The sequence below is a fragment of the Camelus dromedarius genome, chromosome 28 (assembly GCF_036321535.1).
Source record: "Camelus dromedarius isolate mCamDro1 chromosome 28, mCamDro1.pat, whole genome shotgun sequence".
NCBI classification, from domain to species: Eukaryota; Metazoa; Chordata; class Mammalia; order Artiodactyla; family Camelidae; genus Camelus; species Camelus dromedarius.
In genome coordinates, this window is record NC_087463.1 from 22,451,673 (window position 1) to 22,479,492 (window position 27,820).

General features: G+C 42.4%; 1 protein-coding gene across 7 annotated transcripts in view; it reads left to right on the top strand.

Annotated features, from left to right (window-relative positions):
- SOCS6 (suppressor of cytokine signaling 6) overlaps positions 1–27,820 on the top strand; it is a 244,000-nt gene that overhangs the window by 38,671 nt on the left and 177,509 nt on the right. For 4 of the 7 annotated variants that reach the window (XM_064480431.1, XM_031441755.2, XM_031441753.2 and 1 more), the window contains one exon: positions 630–6,310. In XM_064480431.1, coding sequence (XP_064336501.1) covers positions 759–2,366 — 1,608 coding nt within the window. In that variant the 5' untranslated portion in view covers positions 630–758 and the 3' untranslated portion in view covers positions 2,367–6,310. Of the gene's footprint in view, positions 1–629; positions 6,311–12,891; positions 13,068–13,151; positions 13,276–14,109; positions 14,241–14,899; positions 17,931–19,262; positions 19,408–19,616; positions 27,018–27,820 lie in introns of those variants that run through there. The other 3 variants (XR_010378202.1, XR_010378203.1, XR_010378201.1) reach the window with 2 other exon arrangements.

The following is a 27,820-nucleotide window of genomic DNA, read 5'->3' on the forward strand; positions in this document are numbered from 1 at the left end:
TCTCTCGCTGTGTGGGCTCAGAGAACGTGGAAGGGGGTGGGCCCTGTTCTCAGTGGACTTGTGGATGGAGAGGGGCATTTCTGGGCTTTTCCCAGGTAATTTACCACGGATTATAGAATTCCTTTAATTCATTTTTACAGATGCTTAAATATTTAAAAATATGTGTAAGTTGCTAAGGAATCAGGCTTCTTACCGACGCGGTGCCTTCTCTGTTGGTGTTGGGGGTTTGCGGGACACAGGCTGGCGGCTGGCAGCGGCAGGGAGCAGTGTGAGTCCGTGTGAAGGGGGTGAGGGTGCCCTGTTCGAGCTCTGTTAGGAAGGACAAGGACATTGACCCATAACTAGGATGAACCAAAGCAAGGTGCAGAAAGAAAAGAGCTCGCATAGGGTTTGTTCTTTAAGCATTCCCAAACGTGCCAGATGCTGATTGCTGGTGGGCAGGGATCTGCTCGCTGTGGGAAATGGAGAAGACCCCTGTCCTAAAGGAGCTTCCCTTCTCACGAGCATGCTCGGGTGTTCTTGTTCAGAAGCTGAAAGATGAAAACTGAGTGAAATAAGACTTTTTTGTGGAAGTATTTTTTAATGTGATTTTTTTCCCTTAAAATTTTATTTTATTTTATTTTTTTTAGAAAATGGCTCCAAAGGGTAAATGAAGCTGGAAAAATACATAGATGCAGCGTTGCATGCAGCCTCTCCAGATGTTTGAGGATAATATTCCAGAGAGAAGTTGATCCCCTTGGATTAGGTAGCTTGTCAGAATGAAGAAAATTAGTCTTAAAACCTTCCGGAAATCTTTCAACTTGAATAAAAGTAAAGAAGAAACGGATTTCATGGTCGTACAACAACCATCACTAGCCAGTGATTTTGGAAAAGAGGATTCCTTGTTCGGGAGCTGCTATGGGAAGGATATGGCCAGCTGTGACCTCAGCAGCGAGGAGGAGAAGGGCGGGAAGAGTCGGTCGAAGAGTGAGAGCCTCATGGGCACGCTGAAGAGGCGGCTCTCGGCCAAGCAGAAGCCGAAGGGCAAGGGCGGCGCGCCGTCCGGGGGCTCCGCGGACGAGGACGCCTTCTCCTCCTCCTCGGCCCCGCTCGTCTTCAAGGACGTGAGGGCGCAGCGGCCCATGAGGTCCACCTCGCTGCGCAGCCACCACTACAGCCCCACGCCGTGGCCGCTGCGCCCCACCGCCTCGGAGGAGACGTGCATCAAGATGGAGGTGAGGGTCAAGGCGCTTGTCCACGCGCCCAGCCCGGGCCCGGCCCTGAACGGCGTGCGCAAGGACTTCCGCGACCTCCAGGCCGACGCCGTGTGCCCGGAACAGACGAGCTCGCTGAAGGGCTCCGAGTCTCAGGATGGGGACCTGCATCTCCACCTGGATGAACATGTGCCTGTCGTAATCGGACTCGTGCCTCAGGACTACATTCAGTACACTGTGCCTTTAGAGGAGGGGATGTACCCCTTGGAAGGGTCGCGCAGCTGCTGTCTGGACAGCTCCTCCCCCATGGAAGTCTCCGCAGTCCCTCCTCCGGTCGTGGGGGGCGCCTTCCCCGAAGACGAGAATCAGGTAGACCAGGACCTGGTCGTGGCCCCGGAGATCTTCGTGGACCAGGCGGTGAACGGCCTGCTGATCGGCACTACGGGGGTCGTGCTGCAGAGCCCGAGAGCGAGTCACGACGACGTCCCTCCACTCTCACCATTGCTACCTCCCCTGCAGGCTAACCAGATCCAAAGGAACTTCGGTGGGCTCGCCGGCACAGATGCCCACGTGGCGGAAAGTATGCGCTGTCACTTGAATTTCGATCCTAACTCGGCCCCTGGGGTTGCGAGAGTGTATGACTCAGTGCAGAGTAGTGGCCCCATGGTTGTGACAAGCCTTACAGAGGAGCTGAAAAAACTTGCAAAACAAGGATGGTACTGGGGACCGATCACCCGCTGGGAGGCGGAAGGGAAGCTGGCAAACGTGCCAGATGGCTCTTTTCTTGTCCGGGACAGTTCTGACGACCGTTACCTTTTAAGCTTGAGCTTCCGCTCCCACGGCAAAACCCTCCACACTCGAATTGAACATTCAAATGGTAGGTTTAGCTTTTATGAACAGCCGGATGTGGAAGGACACACGTCTATAGTGGATCTAATTGAGCACTCCATCAGGGACTCTGAAAACGGGGCTTTTTGCTACTCCCGGTCTCGGTTGCCCGGCTCTGCCACGTACCCCGTCAGACTGACCAATCCGGTGTCGCGGTTCATGCAGGTGCGCTCGCTGCAGTACCTGTGCCGTTTCGTCATTCGTCAGTACACCAGGATAGACCTGATTCAGAAACTGCCTTTGCCAAACAAAATGAAGGATTATTTACAGGAGAAGCACTACTGAGAGATTATGAGAGCCCTGCATCTTGCACTTTGGGAGTAAGAAAAAGAGACTGAAATACAGTTTACAAACTTCTCATTGCTATCAAAATCTTCTGCTGCCATACTATTTCAGTTTTATGTGTAAAAGAGTAATCAGTTTGTGTAGGGGTGGGGAAACGTCGGCAAGGTGTCTTGGGTTTATTTTGGTTCTTTAAAAAGGGAAGTCTTGAGGTTTTAGAAGTGTGAATTATCTTTCATCAATGTGCAGAATGATCACAATGTGAATTATCAGATTCTCCTTACCCACCCACCCCCGTCCTTTGCTGCTATCCACTGTGATTTTTATGCATTAAAAGCACATTTCATGTGTCTTCAACCCTAAGTAAAGTTGAATGAAACAGAATGAACATTGTTATGTCTCTTTTAATGGCCCATTTTCAAAGGTAGTGTTGAGTAAACATAACCGTGTGATAAATCACAGAATTTACACCTACACTGAGAATGGTTTTTAATTTCATCCTTTAAAAAGATTTATTTAGAATTATGAACTGACTGATAATGTTTAGTGGAACGCAGATCTGCACCGTATCTTTTATAACACTCGTTTCTAAATTATTTTTTGAGGTTGTGCTGTTTTTTGGTTGTGAGAAGTTGAATTTTTTTGTTGCCTTCATTTTCATCTTGTGGTTTGTCTGTTTTAATAAATGGCCTTACATTAAAAAATTGTAAAGAAATGTATACCACCAATTTAGAAATTGTTGCCTTTTCTGTCATTAAACTCTGGTACAAATTGGCATAACATATAAAGACCTATGGAACTAGAACTATTATTAAAGAAATACTAGATGATCATAGTTTCCTGTGATAAACAACTTTTTTTCTGTTATCTATGCTTTCCTTTGGTAAAATGTTGTATCTGTGATTTCTTTAGCTTACTTAGTCAGCATTTTCTTGGGTGAACTTGATGTAGATCTGATTTTCATAAATGGACTAAAGTCTCTTGCAACATTTAAGTTTATATAAAGTTTTAAATGGATTTCAATAGAAAGAAAACGTTGTTTTAAAGTCGAATTTATATTTTTATTTTACGTAGTCACTAATAAGATATGCTAGATTTAACCCTTCCTTTCCCCCACCAAAAAAAAAAAACAAAACAAAAACAAAAAACCAAAAAAAACCCCCAATGACTTTAGTTGACAAATTGTGGAAATTGTGGAGCACCATGTAAGAAAAAGATTAAAACCATATCAGGTATATGGAAGTGTTTACCAGCCATATATACTGCCATTTAAAAATAGGTTTTCTATTTGTTTCTTTTTAATTTAGCTAAGTCTTAAATAAATTGCAATCATTAGATATTTTCTCTCTTTTAATTCAGTTGATTGGGGTGGGGGGAGTGTGTTATCTTCAATACTTTTTAGTTATTTTGAAATGTAGTGTTTATTCAGTTCGCTGCAGGATTCTTTAGTGTGGTATTTTGGAATTGCCCCATCCAGAAGATGTTTCCAGCTAATGTTTCCAACTTCAAAGGAAAATGTTTCCCTCTCAGATGAAATATGTAATTTTAAGAAATTTCTTCCTTCGTCACTCACTTCCTATCTCTTACTGCCATTTAAAAATAAGAGTAACGGTCGTAGGTCAAATTTAATAGCTCTGTCATTCAGACATGTCAGTATCCCCATTTCCTCCCCCCACCATTTGTTTTTTAGAGTCAGAACTGAGAATTACCAAGAAAAGGCACAATGCCATGCTATCTGTGTTATGGTATTTTGACTTAAAGGGGAAAAGGTACTTAATTTTGGTGGAACGTTGATTGTACCTTGTTACAAAGACTCCTCTTTCATTTTCTGATCTGTTTTCACCTAGTAAGATGGAATATGGAGTACACTGTAATAATATAATTTAAGTGTTCATTATAAGCTATTTGGAGTAAGAACTATAACAGAGTTGTAAACTTGTTATCAAATCAATGCAAGACATTTAAACTATTTTTTTGCAAAACTATTTATTTTTAAACAATTTAAAATATATCTAGGGTGAGTTAAAAGGCCCTGTGCATCTATATTAGATGGCAGGTGTTGTCACAGAGTCACTGTGTATTAATAATAAATGTTGAGATGGCTTCTCCGTGTTTCTAGAAGCATTTACATGTACTCTTTGTGAGATCATGGTGCACAGAGGTCTTTGGACTGCCCTGAACCCCGTCTTCTGTGGGTGTAGCCCATTCCCCACGTTTTCCTCATGATACCGTGTGTTTAAGATCTAGCCATTTGGGTTCAAGTTAAGATCATTCTGATTTCCATCTAAATGTTTTTAAAACTGTGTTTTGTGTTTGGAGGGCAAGTCTTGATTCTGTTCTAATTCAGAAAGCCAATATTTTTTGTGCTTTTGTAGATTCATAATATAAAATACTTTAAAGTAAAATACCCTATTCTAATCCAATTTCAAATTGCTAGGGTCTGATAGGGTTTGATAAAAAATAGAAGTATTTGCCAAGAAATTATTTACAAACAAAGAAAGGAGTGTTGCAATATTTTCTGCCTTTGTTTCAGGAGAGCCATGTGGCATAGGCAGCACGACATGATGGGAAAGGTTGACTTTATCGGATCCTGAACAGCCCAGTTACAAGTGCAAAGGGGAAGAGAGAGAGGTCTTCATCCTGTAGTTTAGTCTAGACACCACCTGGGTCAATTTCTGATTCTGTCGAATGGTGGCTTAGATGTCATGGACACTCCCTGTAAGTGATTTCTTAAATATGTGCTTCTAAAAGTCTTAGCTCAAGGCAAGAAAAAGAAAACAGGAAAGCAGTATCCTTTTGCCATAATGAATGAATCAGAGTGTTTTGTTTTTTTTTTAATCATTTGTCACAAAATGATTACTAGGACACTATTGTTCATTTTTATAAATAATAAGAAAGCATAGAAAGTACTTGAAAAAAATATCTTACTCTTTTCAAGGAAAACTATTCTCTTTCTATTTGGTGCAATAATCTGAAAATTTTAGAAGGTCAAAAAATATCACAGGAAATGATCATAAAATTAAAAATAGTTTTTAAGGAAACCAGCTACACAGGGAAACCATCCTACTATTGAAGAAAATCATGTACCAGAAGGCTAAATCATTGGCATATAGGAAATAAAACACAAGTATATGCACATGATAATTTCTGAGCCAGTATTGCAGAAACAGGATACAAGTTGCCGAAATCTTAAGTAGGTTATATGCAATGTCTGCTAGTGCTACCAGTCTGAGTATCTTCCTTAACAATGCTTTCAGAAATGCCAATTTTGATTGTTGTACGTTTCACATTGCATATGAGGGATATTTGCTTTATGAATGATCCAAAAGATTATACTTTAAATCTTCATGGCTTTTCATCGAATGTGAAATCTTAATTTGAAAATGAAATCACACTACCAGCAGTAGACAGTTTCGCTGAAAACTCTAATAAGGAACAATCGCCAGTTCCGTAGGTAACTTTAAAGTTCTAAAAGTATTGGTACGCTAGGAATCACAAATTTGGTTTCTTTTAATACTTTTTTAATCCTATAAAGATTTTTTATAAACATCCTTTTTATTAGTCAATCATAACATGGCAAATGTGTAGTTGCTGTTTCTGAAAAGTGATCCGAACTCTACATCCAGAGATGATGAAAAATTCTTACAGAATTTTATAATAAGTACACATGTTGGGTTAAAGAAATTTTATAGTTGTCGGAGTGCCATGGAATTAACAATTGCAATCCAGATTGCTGTAGTTTACACTTTTCTGTATGTTTCAAATCAGGTGTGTACCATTTGTACTGAGAACACCATAGAATGAATTATCCAAAGTCCATTGATTTTAATATGTGTCTTGGTTTGTAAACAAATTATAGTAATTTCTTGCACATTTTTGGAAATCATATAAGAATTTATGTATCTGCTTCTAGATACAGTGTGTAAATAAAAATTTCATTCACAAGATCTGCCTTGTAGTCTATTTAATAACCAGATGCAGAGTTTGGTTTTAATTAGTATAGGGTTAACCAAATAATTTCTGGATGTCCCATAAACAGGGCAGAGACTGGAGGGCAGGAACCAACAAATTTCAGTGAAAAGAGAAAAGTGAAGTGGTGTCACTCATAGGAGACATCAGACAAATTAGTCATTGAGAAATCCTTTTATAGATAAGAATGATTTTGCATGACAGCCACTGAATTTCATGATATTCTTTTCAAGTTCTTAGCACATTGGATTAAACATTCACTTTAAAATGTTGTTCTGTTACTTTTTTTTTAAAACTAGGAATTGATATGAAATTTATTGAATATGAAAGAAATTGCCAGAGATGCAAACAGCCATTAATATTTAGTTCAACAACTGAGTAAAGTGATTCAAACCCAACAGGAAATAACTGTTCTTGAATATTACTTACATCAGAGGTCCATAAAGTTTTTCTGTAAATGGTCAGATGGTTATTAATTTAGGCTTTTCCGGTCTTACAGTTTCTGTTGCAAATACTCAACTCTGTCATTGTAGGGCTGTTGTTCTATTACTTTTTAACACGTTCTTTTCTATCCTAGCTAATTCAACAATAAGCTTTAAAATGACCTTGTTGAGAATATATTGCAAATTTTGACTTTGATAGAATCCAAATAATGTCACGTTCTAACCATATTTTCCAGAGCTGGTATCAGTTGGTGCCATTGATTCTAAAGTCAGACTTTGCTGATGGGAGTGCTAATGAAATTGTGTAGAAGTCCTGACTTTACATACTTACATCCTGGCCAAATAAACAGATTTTTATTCATTCAGCACGCTAGAGCAGCGGGGAGCGTGCTGAGGGCAGACTGGGTTCCCGTCCTGCAGTCTAGAGAGCCCAGCCCTGAGGAAGGAGAGGGTTTGAGTACATACACACAACACACACACAGACACAGGCTCTAAAAAGATTCAAATTCAAGACTTGCTGCCACAGTAGGAGATAGCTTAGTGAGAACCCTGGGCCTAGTTGATTATCATACCTGACCGATTTCTTGTGCTCCCTTGAAATTCTTTTAACCTCACAGGTTTTACTTATTCTTTTACTTGCCTTTCAACTTTCTGAATGAAAAGTATTTTAAACTTTGTATTTTAAAATATTTAAACCTGTGTATTTAGTCCTTATTGTTGGCTATTTTAACCTCCAGGTTTTTTTTTTTTTCTTATGTATCTTTAGCTTCGTTTAAACTACATTATTTTTGAAAACTTCCCTTCCCTTCTTTTAGCTTATTCATATGCCAATCTCCAGTTTAAGGGTTTCCTAACATTCTGAAGCATCTTTTTTAAAAAATGGACTCAGGTTCTTCCTGCCCTTTTTGCCTGACTTGTCTTGCTAATGGATGTTTTTGCATCAGCTGCTTTGTTCCCGCATTCCCCAAGCTCCTTCCCCCAACCTCCTCCCTGGAGTCCAGGGCCTCCTGATAATGCCAGGGCCTGACACTGACAAAGAGCCCTGTAGGAGCGGGAATCTGCATTAAGAATCCATTTCTGAGCACAGGTGAATTTTGTAGCTGGACTCCTGGAGCTTTGTCTTGAGCTGCATTTTCCTTACCTAATACTAGGCAGCCTCACCACGTCTGGAAAAGTCTCCCCTAGACTGTAAAACCCAAAGAAACGATGGCCAGGGAAGGGATTATTTTTATAGGGTTTATGACTAGGGCCAGTTCCTTGCCTAGAGGTCATTTTGGGCCATTAAATCATGTCCTTGGTAACTGGCTAGCAAAAAAGGGCAAACCTAAAATTGAAAAGGAGACTCTTTGATCATGAACCATGGATTTCCCTTCACCAAAGAACTTATAGAAACACAGATTCTTCTAGGAGGCTGACCTTTTCTGATGTCTCTCTTGGTTCTATGAGTCTGATAGACACTGGTCCTGGATTACACCAGTCTAGGGCACAAGTGAAGTTATGGTTCTCTTAAATATATGGAATTCTATCCTAGAATCCCATTAAGGAGAACCTCTCCTCCCTTGTGTAAATAATCTGCCCTCTAGTCCATTTTTAAGAGTTGGCACCTCTGGTCATCTCCATTGAGAATTGTCATTCTGAAGCCACCTGTTCACCTAATGCCTTTGCCACAGCCCACTTCTCTCTGCTCACTGTCATCCTTGACAACATTGTTTTCTTGGGGCTGGCACGGGGTGAGCATTATTTAGCCTTGAGACTTATGAGCCTAACAATGGCTATGGGTGTGACAGTTGCCTAGAAGACCGATAGATGTTTATCTTTAAACACAGAAGAATCCATTTCTCTGCAGTGAACGGGCTCTCCCGGAATCTAGTTAGTGGAATCATAGAACTGGATTTTACACCATTCATTTAATAATAACAGCAGCAGACATAGACTGTGCTAATATATATACTTATAATATCTATCATATATTTCACATCCTCAAAACAGCCGTGTGCGAGCCAGGCACCTTAGCACCATAAAAAAGGAAGCAGAGGCATGGAGGTGAACCTCCCTCTGGCCACAAAGAACCCAGTTATAAACGCATACAGTCTGGATCCAAAGTCTGTGTTCTCATCCAGTATGATATACTTTCTCCAGGGTTTTCTATTATTTAGAGCATTTCTATCTGTGATTATCAGGGAAAAGAACTGTAGTGTAAGCAAATGAATGACCTACTGTCTTCTCCTCTGGGGGGCTGCTCCGTAGCTGCAACAACACACGTTCCATCTAAACAATGACAGGTGCCCCTGATGGAGGTCTGACTGGTGGTGTGTCTGAAGGGCTTCGTCTTCTATTACTGAGGAAGGAGGGGGACCACGCCTTTCCCTGGTAGGGCCTTGTAAAGTTTTCTTAAAACTACCTTATATACTAATATAGGAACAAGATTCACTGATGTTGAACTCTTGGGAAGATGTCTCACATGTTTGGTGCATAAGATAATTCTGCTTTTTTTGCTAATGAGTTTGATCAGATTGTCTGGGACACTCATTGTGCCCTGTTTTACTAGGAGCCACGGTTTTATGCTTTACAGCAGACAAAAGACTCCACCCTTTCTCCTTCATTTCCTAGACTCATGCTCAGCCAACTCTCTTCCACTTCCTGTCATTTTGTAATAAGCACACCCTGAGCAAGGACTTCCCTCTAGAAGCAATTCTAGCTACACTCACACCCTATGCTCCAGCTTCTCTGCCTGCGCCTACTGGGTAGAAAAATTAACCACCTGTGTTCACATGGTAATCGTTGTGCTCAGTCTAAGGGAAATCCCCCTTGGTCCTTCTGTTCTGGGAAATAGCGGTTTATAGTATGCATAGCTCAGTACCATCACAACAGAAATACTATTTCTGTTTATAGACCTGGAATAGTTGTCCTAAACCCTGTCAGCACATACGATTAGCCTGAAAAGTTTAGAGAATTAGGTACTGAAAGTAGGTAAATTCTAATTAAAAGACATTTTAATGTTTCTCATAGTGCAAGCCTGAGGGCATTGAATTCTCTCATCTTTTGTTTAACTGAAATATCTTTATTTTAACTATTTTTAAAAAAAGAATTTCCACTAGATACAGAATTCTGGGTTGACTAAACTTGGTACTGCCCAATGGGCAGAACTTAATTTTTTTTCCCATTTAGTGAAATGTTCAGTTGTAATGATACTTCTCATGGTGGGTATGACCCTATAATGGTGTTTTTGGTTGTTTAAAAGTTCCAGATAAACCCAATCCATAACCGACAGAACTTTTTGTCCCTTTCATTGTCAGTAGCTGAATTTACTCTGGATGGAAAACATCCTGTAATTAATTTGCTTTTACTCTGCTCTTGCCCCTCGCATCCCAGGCGTCTTCTAACCCTAACCCAGCCTTTTTTTCTTTCCAGAAATAGCATTTTTGCTAAATCTATATTGACTTGTGCATGATGTTCAGCATCTAACAAAATTCCCTTTTCAAAAACAAAAATTGATTTTTGAGGGGAGGTAGAGATTCATTTCCAAAATATTTCCTCCATGTGAATGAATACATCAAAGGTAAAAGGAAGTCTAAGTTGCTGAAACGATCCCATTAGAAATTAAAACCTACAACCTCTCTTCCTTCCTTTGGTATGGCACCGCTTTTCCTGATGGATCTCCAGACAAAGCTGTTTCAATGAAAAAGATATAACAAAGCACAAGACAAGAGTATAGATCAATACTTCTCTCCTGGTGACCTGGGGCTCTCAATAACGTGTGCTTGCATGTCCCTAAATAATTTACTTTTGTAAATGATTTTTTCACAACTCTGATCACTTTCCAAGCCAGTCTCTTGCTTTACCCAGGCGATGGCCTCATTCTTATGTGAGGATGCTCTGGGAACCAACAAGATAGAAAAAGCCAACTTTGATCTATATCTTTTGATTATGGGAAAAATACGAATGTAATTCACTTATTAGAAACCATGTAAGTTTTTGGAAGCTTCAGTTGAGAAATACAGCTAAGGCAAGGTAGCAGGCGGTTTATATTTATGTCTTCAAGTTGTCTTATTCCACCAGTGATGATGGATGATGATTGGTTTTGATTAATTTAAAAGTGACTTTATTTACTCTTTTTTCTTTTTTTTTTTCTTTCCTTTTACTTTTTTTGGTCTACTTCTGGAGAGGTAGTTTTTCACTGCTTAGAACTTAAAGACAATTGGTGGAATCCAGAAATTCTGCAAACGCCAACTAGAAAGAGAAGTCTGAACTTGAGTTTTTAAAACAGTTTGAACCAGATATTGATTTTTTTCTTACTGAAATACTTATACATTTATATTGTTTCTAGTCATTTGTGGCTTTTCAAGCTATCCACACTTGTCACGTGATAGGAAGATAAGTTTGCAGAGGGATGGAAGATTAAATGTTAATTCTGCATTTAACTAAATGAATAATTTAATTAATATGAGTTATTAGCTCAAGGGCATGAAAGAATTCTTCTAAGTACATTAAATATGTAACATTTATCCACCCTTAAATTGCTAACCTTCATCATTAATTGATAGAATTGTGGATCTTCACCTTGTTAAACATTTCAGTTGAAAGGATTTCTCTACAGATTCTGGATGGTAAGAGCTGTAACAGGGTGGAATGTATTTCTGTTGTTCTCAGAGAAAGTTAAAATGCAAGAGGTTCAAATGTTCAAATAACTAAAACTCTCTGTAAAACTCTGGGTGAAAGAAATTGTTCTTTTCAGTTTTCATTTCCATCTTAGTCTTGGGCTAAAATTTCTATTTTTAGATTGTAATATTTATTCCTATTCAGAACTTGTGGTAAAAATGAATATGCTTAGACCCAGAGGTTGAATACATATTGAGGAAATCTGTTTGAATTTTAGTATGAATTTTTCAATTGCATTTCTCAGTGATTTACAGCTTAGTAAATTTTATTTTTTTGTCTGAATATTTCACAGGATAAAGTTCTGGAGCAAATTTCCTGAGGATTGAACCCAGAACCTTGTGCATGCTAAACATGCACTCTACCACTTGAGCTGTATCCTCCCCCATATTAACTCAGTTTGAAAATTCCTCTTGAGATTTTCATAAATCAGTCTGAGAAACTCTGACAAGTCAGTTCTTTCTTCTTTGATCTTCCTTTCTTTTTGTAGATCCGAGTTTCTGACCTGTATAATTTTCCTTCTCCCCATGAACTTCTTTTAACATTTCTTACACAGCTGGTCTCTGGCAACAAATTCCTTCAATATTTGTTTCCCTGAGAAATACTTTGTTTCTCCTTCAGTTTTGAAGGATAATCTCATTGGGTACAGAATTGTAGGTTGGTGAAGTTTTTTCACTCTCAACGCCTTAAATATTCCACTCCACTTTCCTCTTGCTTGCATGGTTTCTGAGAAGTCGATGAATTCTTATCTTTGCTTCTCTGTAGGTTAGATGTTCTTTTCCCCTCCGGCTGATTTCAGGACATTCTTTGGTTTTCTTAATCTGTGATTTTTCTGTAATTTGAAAATGACATGCCTAGGTGTAACTTTTTTTGTTTTTTGCGTGTTTGTTTTTCGGCGTTTATCCTGCTTGGTGTTCTCTGAGCTTCCTCAGGTAAATTCAATGAGGCAAGAACCCTATGAGGTTGGCGCTATTACTGCTCCCACTGTAAACTTGATCAGTGAGTTTGAGGCAGTGAGAGGTTAAATTGCGTGGCTAGTACATGCAAAGGAGGGGGTTTGCACTCAGGCTGGACTCTTTATAGCCTAAAGGGCCTGTGGTTTGTGGATCTTTGTTTCAGGCCACTTCAGTTTTGAAAGAGTTGAAACATGCCTTATTAACAAATGAAAACAAAAATGCTCACTTAACCTCAGTTACCTCTCAAATAGTACTTAATATATTTCTAAAATTATTTCCTCTCTGCTGCTCCTAGCTACCCTCTTTTTGCTTCCTTTGTAGACATTATTTGAAAAATCTCTCTCACTTTAAATTATGCCTTTGTATGGGTGCTTTCCGTGTTTTTTGTTTTTTTTTAAATTCCAAATGTTTATGAGTCAAAATATGACTAGGGTGCCTTGATTACAATGATTTCCATGAGCGAGTTTGATTTGCCTTTTAATCGGCACTTTCTCTGTGTCCTAGCCTGGTTTCTGGGAGGTGCAAGGAACTGAGTGATTCATCTGGATCATCTGCTGCATCATCAGGAAAGAGTGCCTGAGGGACAGAGGCAGGATGAGGACTTCACATCCCTGGCATCTAACCTCTGCCGGCTCATGGCCTACCTCTACATGGCGCTACCTTTTGACTGCAATGTGCAGGTAACCACTTCATCTCATTGTTCTCGGTATCTTTTCCCTCTAAAATGGTAGTGATTGTTCTTTATCCCTCTTTCTCCCCTTCAGGATATTGCAAAGATTAATTATTATTAAAACCAAAGTAAACATCCATCTCTCTAGAGACGATTGCTATATAAACTCAAGAAATGATCCTCACGGTTTCCTTAGTCCTTATAGCTGTGCCTGCAAGGTAAGTGCGCACGCTCTCAGTGAAAAGGTGTTTTGAAACTCCTTCCAGAGAAGTCTGGTGTTCACTCTAAATTGACCTGGAGGCTGAGGAACCCTGGAATGGCTCCAGCTGGTTCTTACTCTGCCAGGTAAATATTTCCATGAACTAACAAGCTGTTTAAACTGGTTATTCATGGATTTGGCTGTTACTGTCGCATTGTTCTTGAGTGACTTTTGTGTTACATTTTTAGAGCCCCTATAATTCTGCATGTGCCAGTGCCTCATCTGGCTCAGTGTTGTTGTTTTAGATGCAGAGTACTGGAGCTGGGTGGAGCAACCCGCCTGTTAAGAAAGGACACTTACTGTGAACTTACTAAGATGTTTAGAGGGAGGTGTTTCCAGGCTGGCTGGTGCCTCAGTATCACGGAGGTCCCACGCTCTTTCTCTCCTCATGCGCCGACACCTGCAGCATGTTTAGTTTCATGCTTGGGTGGCACGCTTCCTGGGCACCAGGCGGTCACCACACCTACAGACAGCAGGTCTCTGCTTGGCCTTCGTGAGTGCAGAAGTGGGAGGTCTGTCAAGATGGCAAGAGACAGGTCTTCTCACAAACATGTTCCCTTTCCTCCAGGAGCAACACTCTTTCCCAGAAGTCCCTCCACTTGACATCCATTTGGGCAGAACGGGGTCTCACAGCCTTCCTGAGCTGCAGGGGTAACTGGAGAAGGAAGTGTCTTGCTTTTTTGGCATCTGCCTTAGGAGATGGGCAAGGAGAAGGGATGAGGAGTCACCAGCCAAAGTGTTCATTGCAGATAACAAGCCCTTTCTCTTTCTCTCCCTTCTACTCCGTTGACAGAGATCAGTGTCCGCCCACGGCCTACCCCCTCTTGGGAAGGGACTCGGACAAATTTGCCGCCATGACGGTTGACACTTCTCATCTAGGATGGAGGAATGGGGTTCCGAAATTTGTTCCACCACTTTTGAAAGGTAATCAGCTTCTGTATGTGGGTGGATGGGACAGGTCCATTTAAATTGCTTTGAGGTTTACCCAGTAAGTCACCACAAAATGGTGCCAGCTGAAGAACTGAGGGGAGAGCGTTCTCCTGGCATCAATCTGTTTCTCATAACTGCCTTGTGAAGAAGGCAGGAAACTGTGAGTCCTACTGATTTTATAACTGAGGATGAAAAGTTAAGGGGGTAGCAGTTTGAATTCTGGGAACTAGGTGTGAACAGTTTCATTTCCAAGCTCTGAATGACCACAAGTGCCCGGACTATAAGTTTTTTGTCTAAAATGTTTCGTATAGGTCCACTCACAGCTGGAGTTCACCTGAAATACATGGATCTCTCCTTTTAAATCATTGTTTCTCTGATTTCCATGCTTTTGCATTGAAATTTGTATGTTGTTTGCTCTGAATAGTTGGACAATGACGTTGATGACACTGATGACTTTGTAGTTAGGCAGTACAGAAGACAGTCAGCTCCACGTGTTAATTCTAAAAGAGGTTCCCATCAATAGGAATATAGGAAACACAGACTGGCATGTCATCCTGGACATTTCTCTCCATTTTTATTGTATTCAATAAGAGACTGAGTTCAGCAGCTCACCTTGGAAGACAAGTGTGATAAAGTTTGACTATCCTTTACAGCAAAATGACGGGACCCCAAACCTGTGTTCCTCCCAGTGGGGTCAGGATGTTGCAACAAAGCCCTGAGGCAACCAGCACATCTTTCTGAAGATGACTTTGATCTGAAAACAAAAGGAACAACTTGATGTGAATCAAACCCACAGAATTTTGGGCAATGTGAGTGTTGCCACCTTGGTTAGATTTAGCTGAGAGTGGCAGGAACTTGGCTACTGCTTAAACAAGTAAGGAGTTTCGTTTTTCTTGCAAAAAGTGTGAAGGGGGTCACTTCAGGGTCTGGTGCAGCTGCTCTAGGGCCGGGCTTAGTTCACCTTTTTGCTTTGCTTCCTTCATGCATAACGGCTGAGCATCTAAGAATTATGTCAGCATTCCAGAAATAAAGAAGAAGGATGAAGGAGGAAGAAATAAGTGGCTGTATCAGGACTTGGAACGTTCCCAGAAACCCCAGTAAACATACATCTTGTTGCCATGAATCCATGTGACCTTTAGCTGCGAGGGGGTCTGGTGACTGTTTTTGTCTCTGGGCGCGTTGCCATTCCTGTGAGAGCTGGGTTCTCTGGCTGAGGCTGAAATAGGGAAGCGATGTTGCCTGAGCGCCGAGCTGGGTGCTCCACACCCATCAGGGCCAGGCAGACTGCGGCGTTTGTGTTTCACTGTTAGTCATCAGTGGCAACATCTATTGCCATCAAAGGCAAGTCAGAATGATTGGATGTCAGAAAGGAATCTCCCATTTTACCGTCTTTCACAAGGAAGCAGCAGGAGCCTTCCTATCCGTGTTCACTTTTGTGCAGGATGGGGATTTGTTTTCTTGCTTTACACGTCTCTTTACGTACGTCCCCACTTTCGGGGGGGAAGTGAAGGTTCATTTGGATGATGAAGTGAGTTCTGGAGGGGCAAATTCATTCAGTCATCAGACAGGTCTGGACCTCGTCTGGGGACCGCTGTGCTCCCCACACAGTGCCAGGGTACGTGCCCTTCCCTCTGAAACCAGGACCCCTCAACCCTGCCTGTGGACGATTTGAGCTAAAGGCTGAGAAGCAGCTGAGTCATGAGGTGGCCCATTCTGCGCCGTCCTGACCTGGCTGTCTGGCTGGGTCTGTGGGAACACTCTTAATGGTGTCATAGGCAACAGGGCAGCAGTGCATTTAAACAGAGCCAGGGAATTGCTGTGTGCACAGCCCGACTGTGGCACGAGTGGGTTCTTTTCCTGGGGACTTAGAGTGTGACAGGCGTCTCAAGCTGATGGGCTCAAGGGGTTAGCCTTTTGCAGCCATGATGCTAATTTTAACATTTTTTTTTCTCCTAACTACCCACCACCCCCATCCTTCCTTCCTTCCTCCCTTCCTCTTCTCCTTCCTTTCTTTCACTTCTATTTAGATTTTGTCTTAGAAACAGTTTTGAAAGAATCTAGAGGTCCCTTTTTAAACTTCCCACCTGTAGGCATCTTGCAGAGCCTCATCTAGGCTCTTCTTGCAAACATCTACGAAAGAGACAGCCATCATCCCACAAGTCAGCCGGTTCTGAAGAGCATGTCAGAGGGCGTTGCCTGTATTAAGCGAGTATCTCCTATTAGATTTCATAATCTCGTACCAACAGTGAAACTCCAAAATCCTGTTGGATAAATGGCAAAAAGGACTATTGCGCTGACTGGGTATTGCATGGCGAGGTCTTCCCTTTTGCGTTAGGCTATGTTGATTCAGAAGTGAGTGACAGTTTACAAGTCTCCGTCAGAGAATCGGGAGGGAAAGTATGTAAGAAGTACAGCAACAATCCTGAGAAATGCAATGAGGTGTAAAAGAGAAAGAAACAACGGTATTATTTGCCATCGTGACTGGCACGTTTAAAATTAAAATGTCGAGGATACATCTTTGCAAGGATCTCTGATCACAGCCCTCTCCATGGTCAGCAAGGTTATGAAACAAGTCATCTTCTTCCTTCTTCCCTCCTTCCCTCCCTCCCTTTCTTGCTTTTCTTCTTGCCTTCTTTCTAAGGCTTATCACTATGAACTTTTCAAGGAGGAGAGGTTAATCGCTTTGGTTTGAAATCACGAGAGAAGGCATCATGAGTGAGCATTGGAGTGTTTGGTCAGATGGGATGGGAGAGACTGAATCAAAGCAGATGGCCCTATGCCATGATTGTTAGTGAGTCTCCTGGAGTGACTCAGTCATGATTATTCAGGCTACTGTTTCACAAAGTAAACATGCAGCCCACAGGCAGCCATCTCTGTTGACACTTCCTTATCCTTGACTTTGGGGAGGGTCAGAGCACTTGCTGACACACCAGGAACACTCAGCTGCCTTCAACAAGTCTCCCAGGCGGCAGGTGGCCTTCCCAAGCCAGATGCTCCCAGGGAGGCACCTTGCCTTCTCTGCCATTCTGGGCAAGCAACCTGCAACTGTATCCCTGTCTCCCTTAAAAGCAGACTGCAGTACAAAGGAGCGTGGAAATACAGGGGGAAAGAAATATAGGTGCCATATTTGTGTTTGGAACAGTGGTCACAACAGATTCTGACTAAGCCTGTAGATGATGGTAGTTGAGGATTATCCAAAGGTTGAAGGTCACCGATAGAGTTCGTCAGAGTCTGTTCACTCAGAGTCTCCTGCCGTGAGGGACTCAGCCACCCTTGCACTCCTTCTGCTAGAGACTCAGAGGGATTTGAAAGGAGAGTTTTACAGAGCAAAAGGGGGAAATCTCAAACGGTCTTTGGTCAACATCCTATTCGGGAGGGATTTCCCCTTAGGGTGGGGCTTCTGGAAGTGGTGAGGATGGTGGGAGCGGGTCCTGGGCGAGGAGTCTTCTGATTGATTTCCAAATTCACCGGACAGTCTTCAGTCGGGTCGCTGTCAGCAGGCGTGGCACTGGGGCCTTCCCGGGCTGGGTCGGCTGGTGAGGGTTTTCTTGTTCCCCTGACAGTCTGTCTGCTTCTCTGCTTCGGGCTCCAAGTCTAGCCGAAGCCAGTGCTGCAGGACCGCCACGTGAAAGTGTGAGCTCCTCGTTCAGGATGCAGCCATGCCTGGTGTGTAGTGATGAGTCAGTAAGTACCTGTAGAATGTATAATACATACTCTGTAAGATGGATTTTTCTGGAAAAACCGTCAGATAGAGAAGTTGAAAGAATTGTGCAGTAAACATCCGTATCGTCCCCACCTCGATCCTATAATTAAAATATTACTCTACTTGTTTTATCAAATCTCTCTCCATGTATTCACTCCACAGAAGGAATTTTCATATGACACATTTGACTAAGCTGATAAGAAAACAAAGTTTATAGCCTTCATAGACTTCCTTACATATGTGAGGAGAGATCCTAGTCCAAGAGAATGTGAGTGATAGTTCCAGAAATGTCTTAATTGCCCTTATAAACCACTGTTGTTCGCCAAACACGGGAGGAGCTCAGATCCTGTATGAGGCTTTTAGTGTCCAAGGATTTCACGGTGCTGAAGGTTCATTTGTTGACAGTATTTTTGAGCCGGAATTTACCCATACTTAGAAAAGATTATTATTAAACTTGTAGGGAGAAATGCCTATAAGCATTAATGCTTTTTGAGCATTAAACTTTTTAAGCTTAATGGAGCTACTATAATCAGTGTTTGTCACATGATTTTTTTTTTTTTTTTGGAAGGTTCCATGGAAGTCGGCTTAAGTCACAGATGAAAGTTGATTCTCTAGGTTAAATGAGGCAGGTAAAAGCTGAATATGCCTGCTGCTTCAAAGGCTGTTAGGAGGCTAGCCATCCAAATACATTTGCTTGCTTTTTTTCTCTACTCTGTATTTTTTCCTTGGGGTTAATATGTTTCCGCACTATTGCTCTCTAGTGCTAGGTATCTGTGTACTATGAAAAATGTAGCGTGTGGCCTCTGACCAGGGAGGCGAGGACTTGTGGGTATGGCTGGGGGTCAGTGCAGCCTTTGAGGAAAGAGCTGGATGCCTTGAGTTTGGGTTTAGCCTCTGTCCTTCATATCTGGGGCAAGTCACTTAGCTGCTCTGAGTCTCAAGTTCTGCATCATGGAATGAATTTAATCCACAATTAAGTTACCTCCCAAGGTTCTCATGAAGATGAAATGAGATACTTCCAGTAAAATGTCTGGCTTATAGTGACAAACAGTAAATACTAGTCATCAGTTACAATGTGGCAAAAGTCATATACTTAAGAGAAAAAAGAAAATATGCATATATTGGTAGAACAGAATTCTAGTTTTGAGCTGGAAGGGACCTCAAAAAACCTCTCTCTCAACTCTTCCTCTGACAAATGAGAAACTGAAATCCAGAGACATTAATTTCCCTATACTAATAGTTAAATTTATTCTGGAATAGGATGAAAACCAAGGTTTTTTATTCCTTTAGTAAAGCTCTTTCCACTCCGCCAGGCATTCCTGATTTGAGGATGTTGGGGACACCCCACTGCTGCAGTGATCAAGCACACAATCCTTGGAGACACACAGACCTGAATTCACACCCAGTCTTCACCTCTTACTTTGTGACGTGGGCAAGTTGCACCCTGGTTTTCTCTCTGTAAGTGGGTTTTGTAATCCTACCAGATGAGGCTGTTGGGGGTTAAATGAGATAATAAAGTAAGATACATTGCACAGTGCTTCAGAATATAATAGGGTCCCCATTATTGTAGCTGCTATTAACAAAAAAAAAAAAAAAGGAAGAGGAGGTGGAGGAAGAGAAGAAGGAGGAGGGGTTTTAAAGAACACATTCCCTCGTTCTCATAATAGATCATCAAAGACTTGAATCCTGAAAAGACTGTGGCACTTCCAGAGGGAATTACAAAAAAAGCAGAAGCTAAGTAGAAGAGTGGAAGATGGAAAGATGGGAAGAGAGAAAAGACTCTGATGGAAAGCAGCTGATGGCCATCAAGCATTTCTGTTACTTCTGGGGCTCTCGACTTTGGTTAGGGACAGAAGGTCACAGCCATGGTGCAGTTTGATTCCACTGCAGGATTTGCACCAACAGCCCTTCACCTCACCCTTATGCGTGTTGTTGCTTCTTCTTGATTCCTACCTGACCCTAATTTTTGGATTACTTGGATACAGAATCACTGTCTCAGAAAGTTGCAAAGCAACCTTCAATGTGTTCTGTTGAATAGCTGTGTAAAATTTATGTCCCGTGTACACTGTTTGTTCAATAAGAGAATAAGTTAACCTAAATAGGTTTTGAATTTGAGTGTAACTATTACGACAGACAGGCAAAGAGGACAGACTGCCGAGTCCATGAGGCAGTGAAGTGTCGTGGTCTGGAGCACACGGCTGTATGAGAAGTGTTGGTGATGATGGAAATGTTCTCCATCTGCTCTGTCCAGTATAAGCCATGGGCCACGTGTGGCTTTTGAGCACCTGAACTGTGGCTAGTGCCATTGAAGAACTGAATTTGTAATGTTTCTTAATTTTTATTAGGTTAATTTAAATTTTAAATATGGCCCCATGTGGTTAGTGGCTACCGTATTGGGCTGTGCAGAACAGAGTGTAATGATGGAATGCAGACACTGAAGCACAAGGCCAGGGTTCGCATCCCAACTTTGCCCTCGCTGGTCTCCCCACTGCTCAGTTCCATGGGGTCCCCATCTATAAGAGCCGTCATGAAGACCATGAGTCAACAGATGGGATCAATATATGGAAAGTCATACATTGAGCCAATGTATGGAATGAGTCAATATACGGGAAAGAATCAACGTGTGAAAAGTACATTCTATGTATGAGCTTGTTTTCATTACCGCTTTTCTGGGGAGGCCATGAGATCTATGTTAACTAACAGATCACTAAATGTTTCACCTGAATTTTGCCCTCTGTTGACTGAGCCTGGAGAGTTCTGTCAGGTCAGCAGTGGGGTTAGTCAGTGCATCCTCTTCTGGTTCTGAGAGTTAATGTTCCTGTGTATTGGCAGTTTTAGTTCGTATAGACAGCGAGGAAATTCGGTGTTTGGTTCTGCTAGATTTATCTCTGTTGGCATATTGTCTTCTACCCTCAGTTTTTGCATCTGACAGATGAGGAAAACGCTACCCCATTTCTCAGGTGTCTACATTTTAGAGTCACATGGGGGATGTTAAATAGCAGTAGATGATTGCATTTCAGACGTTTGGAACACCTTTCCCCTGGATTGTCATAATTATAACATGGCAAGCATTGAGTGGTTTTTCTAGGCACTGGGCTGAGTGGTTTGTGGTCATTATTTCCGCTGGTCTTTAATGTGACCCTATTAGGAGGATATTGTCACCATTAATTTAAGGGGACAGGACAGAGAGTTTAGGCAGTTTGCTCCAAGTCACGTAGGCAATGAGCAGCAAAAATAGGCTTGGTTCTCTTTGACTCTGAAGCTTGTATGCTGAAGTTTGTCGAATGGCCTTCTCTTACAGTCTGAGAACACACTTGTTAATTCTAAGTGTGTTTTCCCACATGCTTTTAAAAAATTCAATAATTGGGAAATCAATTTTAAACCTGGAAAACTTTTGGAAATAGGAAGCGCGGTGGCTTTGCAGAATAAGGAGATTGGAACATTTTGGTTGTTTATGCCCCTTTTGTTGATGAAACTTCAATCATTTGAAATTTACTTTGCACAGTTTTCCTTGAGAAAGCCTCTTGCTCCAGGGTTTCTTATGCTGTTGCCAACACAAAATGCAAGTAGCTGGTGCTCGAGATAATCACACCCAGTTCCTGTTTCTTCTTTCCTCCTGGCTCTTCCCTTCCAATGCCTAACAGCGAATCAACAAATATTCATCAAACACCTACCATGACTGGGCTCCGTGTTGGACCCTGAACAAGATAAAACACTAAACATGAAAATATGACCCCTGTTCTCATGGGGTTTATGGGCACTCACGTGTAATAGCCTGCAAACTTCAACTTTGGGAAAAAACTGGACCAGAAAGAACTCATACGGCATCTTGTGCATAGTAGCCTCTAACAACAAAAACTTCCTCCAAAATCCTTACTATAAAACAGAGATTTGGTCCCCTAGCAGCCCCTAGGTAAATAGTGATGTGCAGTGTGTTTTTCTCATTATGACACTAAAAGCCTTTAAATTGGGTGTTTCTATTTTATCACGAAACTAAGAAGTTAGACATTTATGAATCCTGCTGAGCCCCTAACTGAGGATTTATGATTAAAGTGGAACACTAAGGAGCTGTTGGGTTAATAAAAAAAATCTCTAAGATTCTTTAAAAATGATCAGAGTCGGAAACAAAAAAATATGTTAGCAACATTATTTGGATTTTAGGGACCAGGAAGTGTCATTAGCCATAGTGGAAGTAAAATACACGAGATGAATATTATTGCTCAAGGAAAATACAGAACAAAAAGGTACAGAGAGTGTATAAGGCACACAGCACATGTGCTTTTTAAAAATTATTTTATTGCAATAGCTAACATAAGTTAGCTTCTCTGTGGTGCTTTATAAATATAATAATGGCAGGTGAGACATTAAAAGCACAACAAAAAAACTGAATTATCTTTGCTACTTCATTTTATGATAGCCACACCTTTCCTAAAAGGTATTTGAAATCATCTTATGATAATCAATTTTTTTCAGGGGGGAGATAATTAAGTTTATTTATTTATTTATTTTAGTGGGGGTACTGGGGATTGAACCCAGGATCTAATGCATGCTAGGCATGCCCTCTACCACTGAGCTATACCCTCCCCTTAAATTTTGATAATTAGATAAAGGCATTGGGAGGGGTGGGTATAGCTCAGTGGTAGAGCATGTGCCTAGCATGTACAAGGTCCTGGGTTCAATTTCTAATACCGCCATTAAAAAAGGAAAGAAAGAAAAGGAAAAAAAAAAAAAAAGGGAAAGAAATGAGGAAAGTACTAAGGGGAATTTTGCATATACTGTGGACTCCTTCCTCCACTCACTCGTTGTCCCAGGCAGAGTTCAGATACAAAGGGTTTTGTATAAACCTGGGCCTGTCTTACAGGGGCTAGTGGTTTCTTTAAACAAAGCACACATAATTCCATCACAAGTTAAGTCAAAGGCAGTAACTGTGCCAGTTAGGGTTCCGTCACCGGGCTGTACTAATCCGGCAGGTTTTGTGGAGGAAGTAGCAGAACTCGCGCCAGGGCCAGGGAAACGGACGGGCTTTGGAAGAGGCACAGGGGAGTGAAGAGCCAACGGAAGAGAGCACGTGGCGTGCACAAGAGTAGGCGGGAGCCGACGTTGTGGAGGTCCCCAGGCATCGATTCCCTGTCCTGGTGGGAGACTTGGGTTGGACTCATAGAGAAATAAACAAGGGAGTAACAAACCAGGTAGTAACGTACTGGGGAGAAATCTGACAGGTGGGGAAGGAGCTTGGGTTTTACCTTGAGGAGCACCACTCTGGCCCCTGGTCGTGTATGAGGCTCACTAGGGAGCGTGATGGAAATGCAGATTCTCGGGCCTCTAGTCAACCACACCAGGGACTTGATGTGTCCTGAGGCCCTATCATCTGCCATCTTTTAAAATTCCTTAGATGGTCCAGTCCAGGGACCAAAGTGCGGGAACCAGTGTTGCAGATAATGGAGAAATACAGGAACTTTCCAAGACAGAATTTTACAAGTGGAATTCCAAGAAGCTTAATTTTACAGGAGTGTCCAGGATGACTTATTGGAGAAATATACCTGAGTTTAGGAAATCAGCCAGACGTTTTCTACGTTCCCAATCTGTTCATGAATCTTTCCCAACAATTATTTACCAAGGACCGTCTATGTGTGAGGCTCTGTGAGAGAGAACATAGAGGCTTTCAATCTCGGTAGCCATCAAAATCACCTGGGATTTCCTAAGAGCTCAACCTACTCCCAGGCTGCACTCCAGGCCAATCACATCACAGCGAGAGGCGGGCCAGACGGCACAATTTTTAAATGTCGCGGGTGATTCCAGTGCAGCCAATACCAAGATCCACTGCTTTAGAGGAAACAGACCCAAAGAAATAGTTCTCTTCCCTTCAAAACTTGCAGTCTTGTTGGAGAAATTAAACACGTGTAGAAATAAGTGAATGTGCTTCCTGCAACAGAACTCAGTTATTGGCAGGGGATCGGAATTCTGAGTACTGCTTTGTGAATTTTGGTATACATCATCTCTGGGTCAAGACAGATATACCTGTGTCTGGAGGGGAAAGAGGAATCTAAGTACAAACTGGGAGAATTGTTTCCCTAACCTCGCTCACCGCAGGGTCCAGGTGCCGTTCCATGAGGGACCTCACACCCTCAACGCCTCAGCCTGCCCTTCTGTGAGCTGTCTTTGCAAATCAAAGCACCTGCTCACGTCTCTCTGCACACGTACTGCTGGCCGTGGCCAGATGAAAACCTAGATTTTAAAATTTTATTCTAAATTCCTGACCACAGAAGTCAAGTCGTACTGCAGTGCTGCCTGGAGGCCATCCTTTTAAAACCCAAGTCCGGTCCTGTTGCTCCTCTGCTCAACCCTAGAACGACCACGGGCCCATTTACTCTGAGTGGAAACAAAGTTCCTACAAAGCCTGCAAGGCTGTGCCTGTTCCCCATCCCTGCCTCTCCACCCCCGGGGGCTCCCTTCCCAGGGCAGAGGAACAGAATCATTCCTCAGGTTTCCTTATTGTCTCAACGGCTGCACGTGCCATTCTCTTGGGTCAAGAAGGCTCAATGCCATGGAGTCACTCCTGGCTCCTGGCTCTGCCTGCTTCATCCTCCCTCTCAGCCTCTCCTTGGAGCTGTCTGTTATTTCACAGTGACGTTCTTTATCTCCACCCCGGCTCCTAGCAGAACTTCTCTAAGTTTAAAGCAAATTCGAGGAGTGGCTGGTTGGACACGACGCCCCTGGGAGTCAGAAAGAGGAAGCTGTTACAGAGACCTCCCCTCCGCCTTCCCCTTTCCACACCGTGGCCTTTGCTTAGTTGGCACTGCGTTTTCCTTGACGTTGAGTTTAACTGACTCCATAAGAAGACAGGGGAAGGCAAGGGGTGGAAAATGAGAGAAAACACCTCGGGACGTAGAACTGGCTGTGATCTAATTCTCCAGGTCCTCTCTGCCTGAAGCATCATACTTCCTCCTGGCAGTGCTTTGCCCCACTGTGGCGTATTTACAGTGTATTTGGGTTTGTTCTGAATTCTCCACATCTGTAAACTCGTAGAACCCCCATAAGGAAGGTACTGTGCTCATACTTATTTCACAGATGAGGAAAGCCAGGGGGTGAAAAGTGACCTTGATCACACAGCTGAGAATAAAACCAGAATCTGAGCCCCAAACCTGCAGTCCAGCTCCCCTTGTTCGGCCGTTTTTATATTGTGCCCATTCTGGATGTTTACACAGCTCTCTCCGGCTTTTCCCACAACCTGCCCTCAGCAGCAATCTTGCCCCTCCTGGGCACCCTGGTTCACCCTGTCCCTTCCAGGCTTCATTCAGAAGTGACTTCTCACTCTCTCTGACTATCTGAACTCTCACAGCAATTTACCTGCCATAATACATACTTACTACCTTCTCTTCTGTATAACCTACCCATGTGCTCCAGCCCAGAAGCTTCCTCCAAGTATTTCTAGGTGCTCCTGGAAAAGGAACCACTGGCACTCAGAGCTGCCTGCCAGCCGGCCCCCTCAGGCCTGTCCCATAAAGGGAGAGAAGCACCTCCTCTTTTACCCATTCCTTCCTTGGGTAGATGCTGGGGATCTGCTGTGTACCACCCTGGAGATACATTTGTGGTCACAACAGATGAGAATTTCTGCCTTAACAGCTTTCAGTTAGCAAAGAGATCAGATAATAAACATCATAAAAAGTAAACTGCCTAGTGTGTAGAAGGAGAAAAGAGAATAGCCAATTAGGGTCAAGAGAATGCTGGGGGCGGGGTGGGGGGAGTTGCATTTTAAGTGAGTGGCCAAGGTCACACACATTTGACTTTGTGAAGATAATGACAAATTTCCTTTTAGACTTGTTGAGTATGAGATGCAGATGGGTGATGCAAATGGCCTGGGGTCAGTGTGAGATAAAACAACTAGACCTGAGCAGAGAGGGCAGAGCAGAAGATAGTAGTCTCTTAAAGGTTCTCCCTGCTTCTCATCTCTCCCCTCTAAATTATTCCGTGTTATATCCAGCCTGGTCTTTGTACAACACAGATCTTGTCCCGTCACACCCCTGTTTGTCTAGAGAATTTATTGTCTAGAGAGTCTTTCTACTTTCACTTCCTGGTCCACTGGGGATAAATCATCAAGATGACCTTTTCACAGTGTCTTCCTCTTCGCAGAGAAGGCGTGAGTCAGTATTGGCCTTTGCAGCTTAGACAGGGAATTGGTGCGCTGCGTAGGATGTTCCACCTTAAATGTCAGCAGGGGCTCCCGCCCTCGATAGTTGTGACAGCTGGTGCCCTCACTGTCTTCATGACACGGGAATCCCTCAGGGCCCGGGTTGGATTTGACAAGTCTATTGCAGATATCCCTGGTTTGGACATTGGTTGTCTGATTGGCCCATCAGGGTTTTTTCTGGTGGTGGAGGGAAGCAGAATTTAAGGATGGAATGGGCATGGTGAATTACTTGATCGAGGGGGCCATGAGACAGGTGGCTCTCGTGCTGTGGGGCGCAAGGGAAGCAAAGCGGAACATAAGCCTGTAAATGCCTCAAGGTTATGAAATCGAAACCCAAGGACAGCCAGTCACAAACAGCCCACTAGGCTTTAAGCAACAGCGAGTCAGTAACCCCCTGACTCGGCTCCCTCACTTTCTCTGCAGAAGTTTCTCCCAGCTCACAGCTACTTCCGGTTTGGGGCTGCCCCATAGGAATCGATTTTTGCTCAAATAAACTCTTAACATTTTTTATATGCCTCAGTTTATCTTTTAAGAGACATTAAAGTTCTTGCAGTGTAACCTCCCACCACGTGCTGCGGGATTACTCAAGTCAGCCCTGCCAGACGGTGGTCCAGCTCTGGCTAAACGTTCCTGTTCCATAAGCGCGAAGCTGTTAATTGCAGCCCCGTCTGTAACAGTCAAACTGTGGAAGCAACCAAACTATCTAGTACAGAAGTAAGTCACCATTAGACAAGAAGTAGAAATTATATCTGTGGATGTTTGTGAAAAGGTTTATGATTTTAAGCTAAAAAGGCTGAAAATAAACTTGCATTTATAGTATGCTTAAAACTGTAGACAAGAGGATGGGCAAATATGCAGAATAAAAATGCCTGGGCTCTGAGGGTAGATTTTCTTTTAAACATTTATAAATAGTGTATAATTTTGCTTATTTGGTGTTCTTACGTCAAACGAATACAAATAAGAAGTTGGTTTTACTTTTTTTTTTTTCCTGCTTGAAAACCGGTAAGTGTCAAGGGGGCTAATATTTTGGTGTGGAGGTAGTGATTTACAATGATATTCTCGGGGTGGGGCAGAGGCAATGAGCAAAGGAAAAAGTTTTACGTGTATCTGGTGAGGCAGGCAAATACTCCATCCCTCCAACCCCCTTGGAAAATCATTGCAGCTGTTTATTGAATTTGCATTTGCAATTTAATACGAGACGGGTTATCACATTGCAAAGGAACAAAAAAAAAAAAGAGAAAAGGAACAAAAAAAAAGAGAAAAGGAACAGTTTTAAGAGAAAACACAGCACAAGAGAAAACCATCCACCCATACGTAGAACAAACCTAATTACATCCTCACTTATATCCTGTACCATACCGCACCATACGGCTGATTGGCAGAGCTCCCCCGCCTGAGTGGCTTCCGTCTGCTTGTTTTGATGTATCTGCATCCCGTAGACGTAGCAGTGTAGTGTTTAGATGCAGGGATGCGTGGTCTTTCGCTGTTGTACCTTCTGTTGTCTGGAGACTCACACGACCAGAGGGTGGACAGATTCCATTTTGTTTTCATTATTTGCCCAAAGCGTTTAACAGTGTGATAGGTGCTGCAGCCCTACGGCAGTTCACAAAGGATAATATCTTCGTTTTTAGGATGCAGATTTTTAGGTAGAGCTGAGTCTCAGGTTTTTGGATAGAAAAGGTC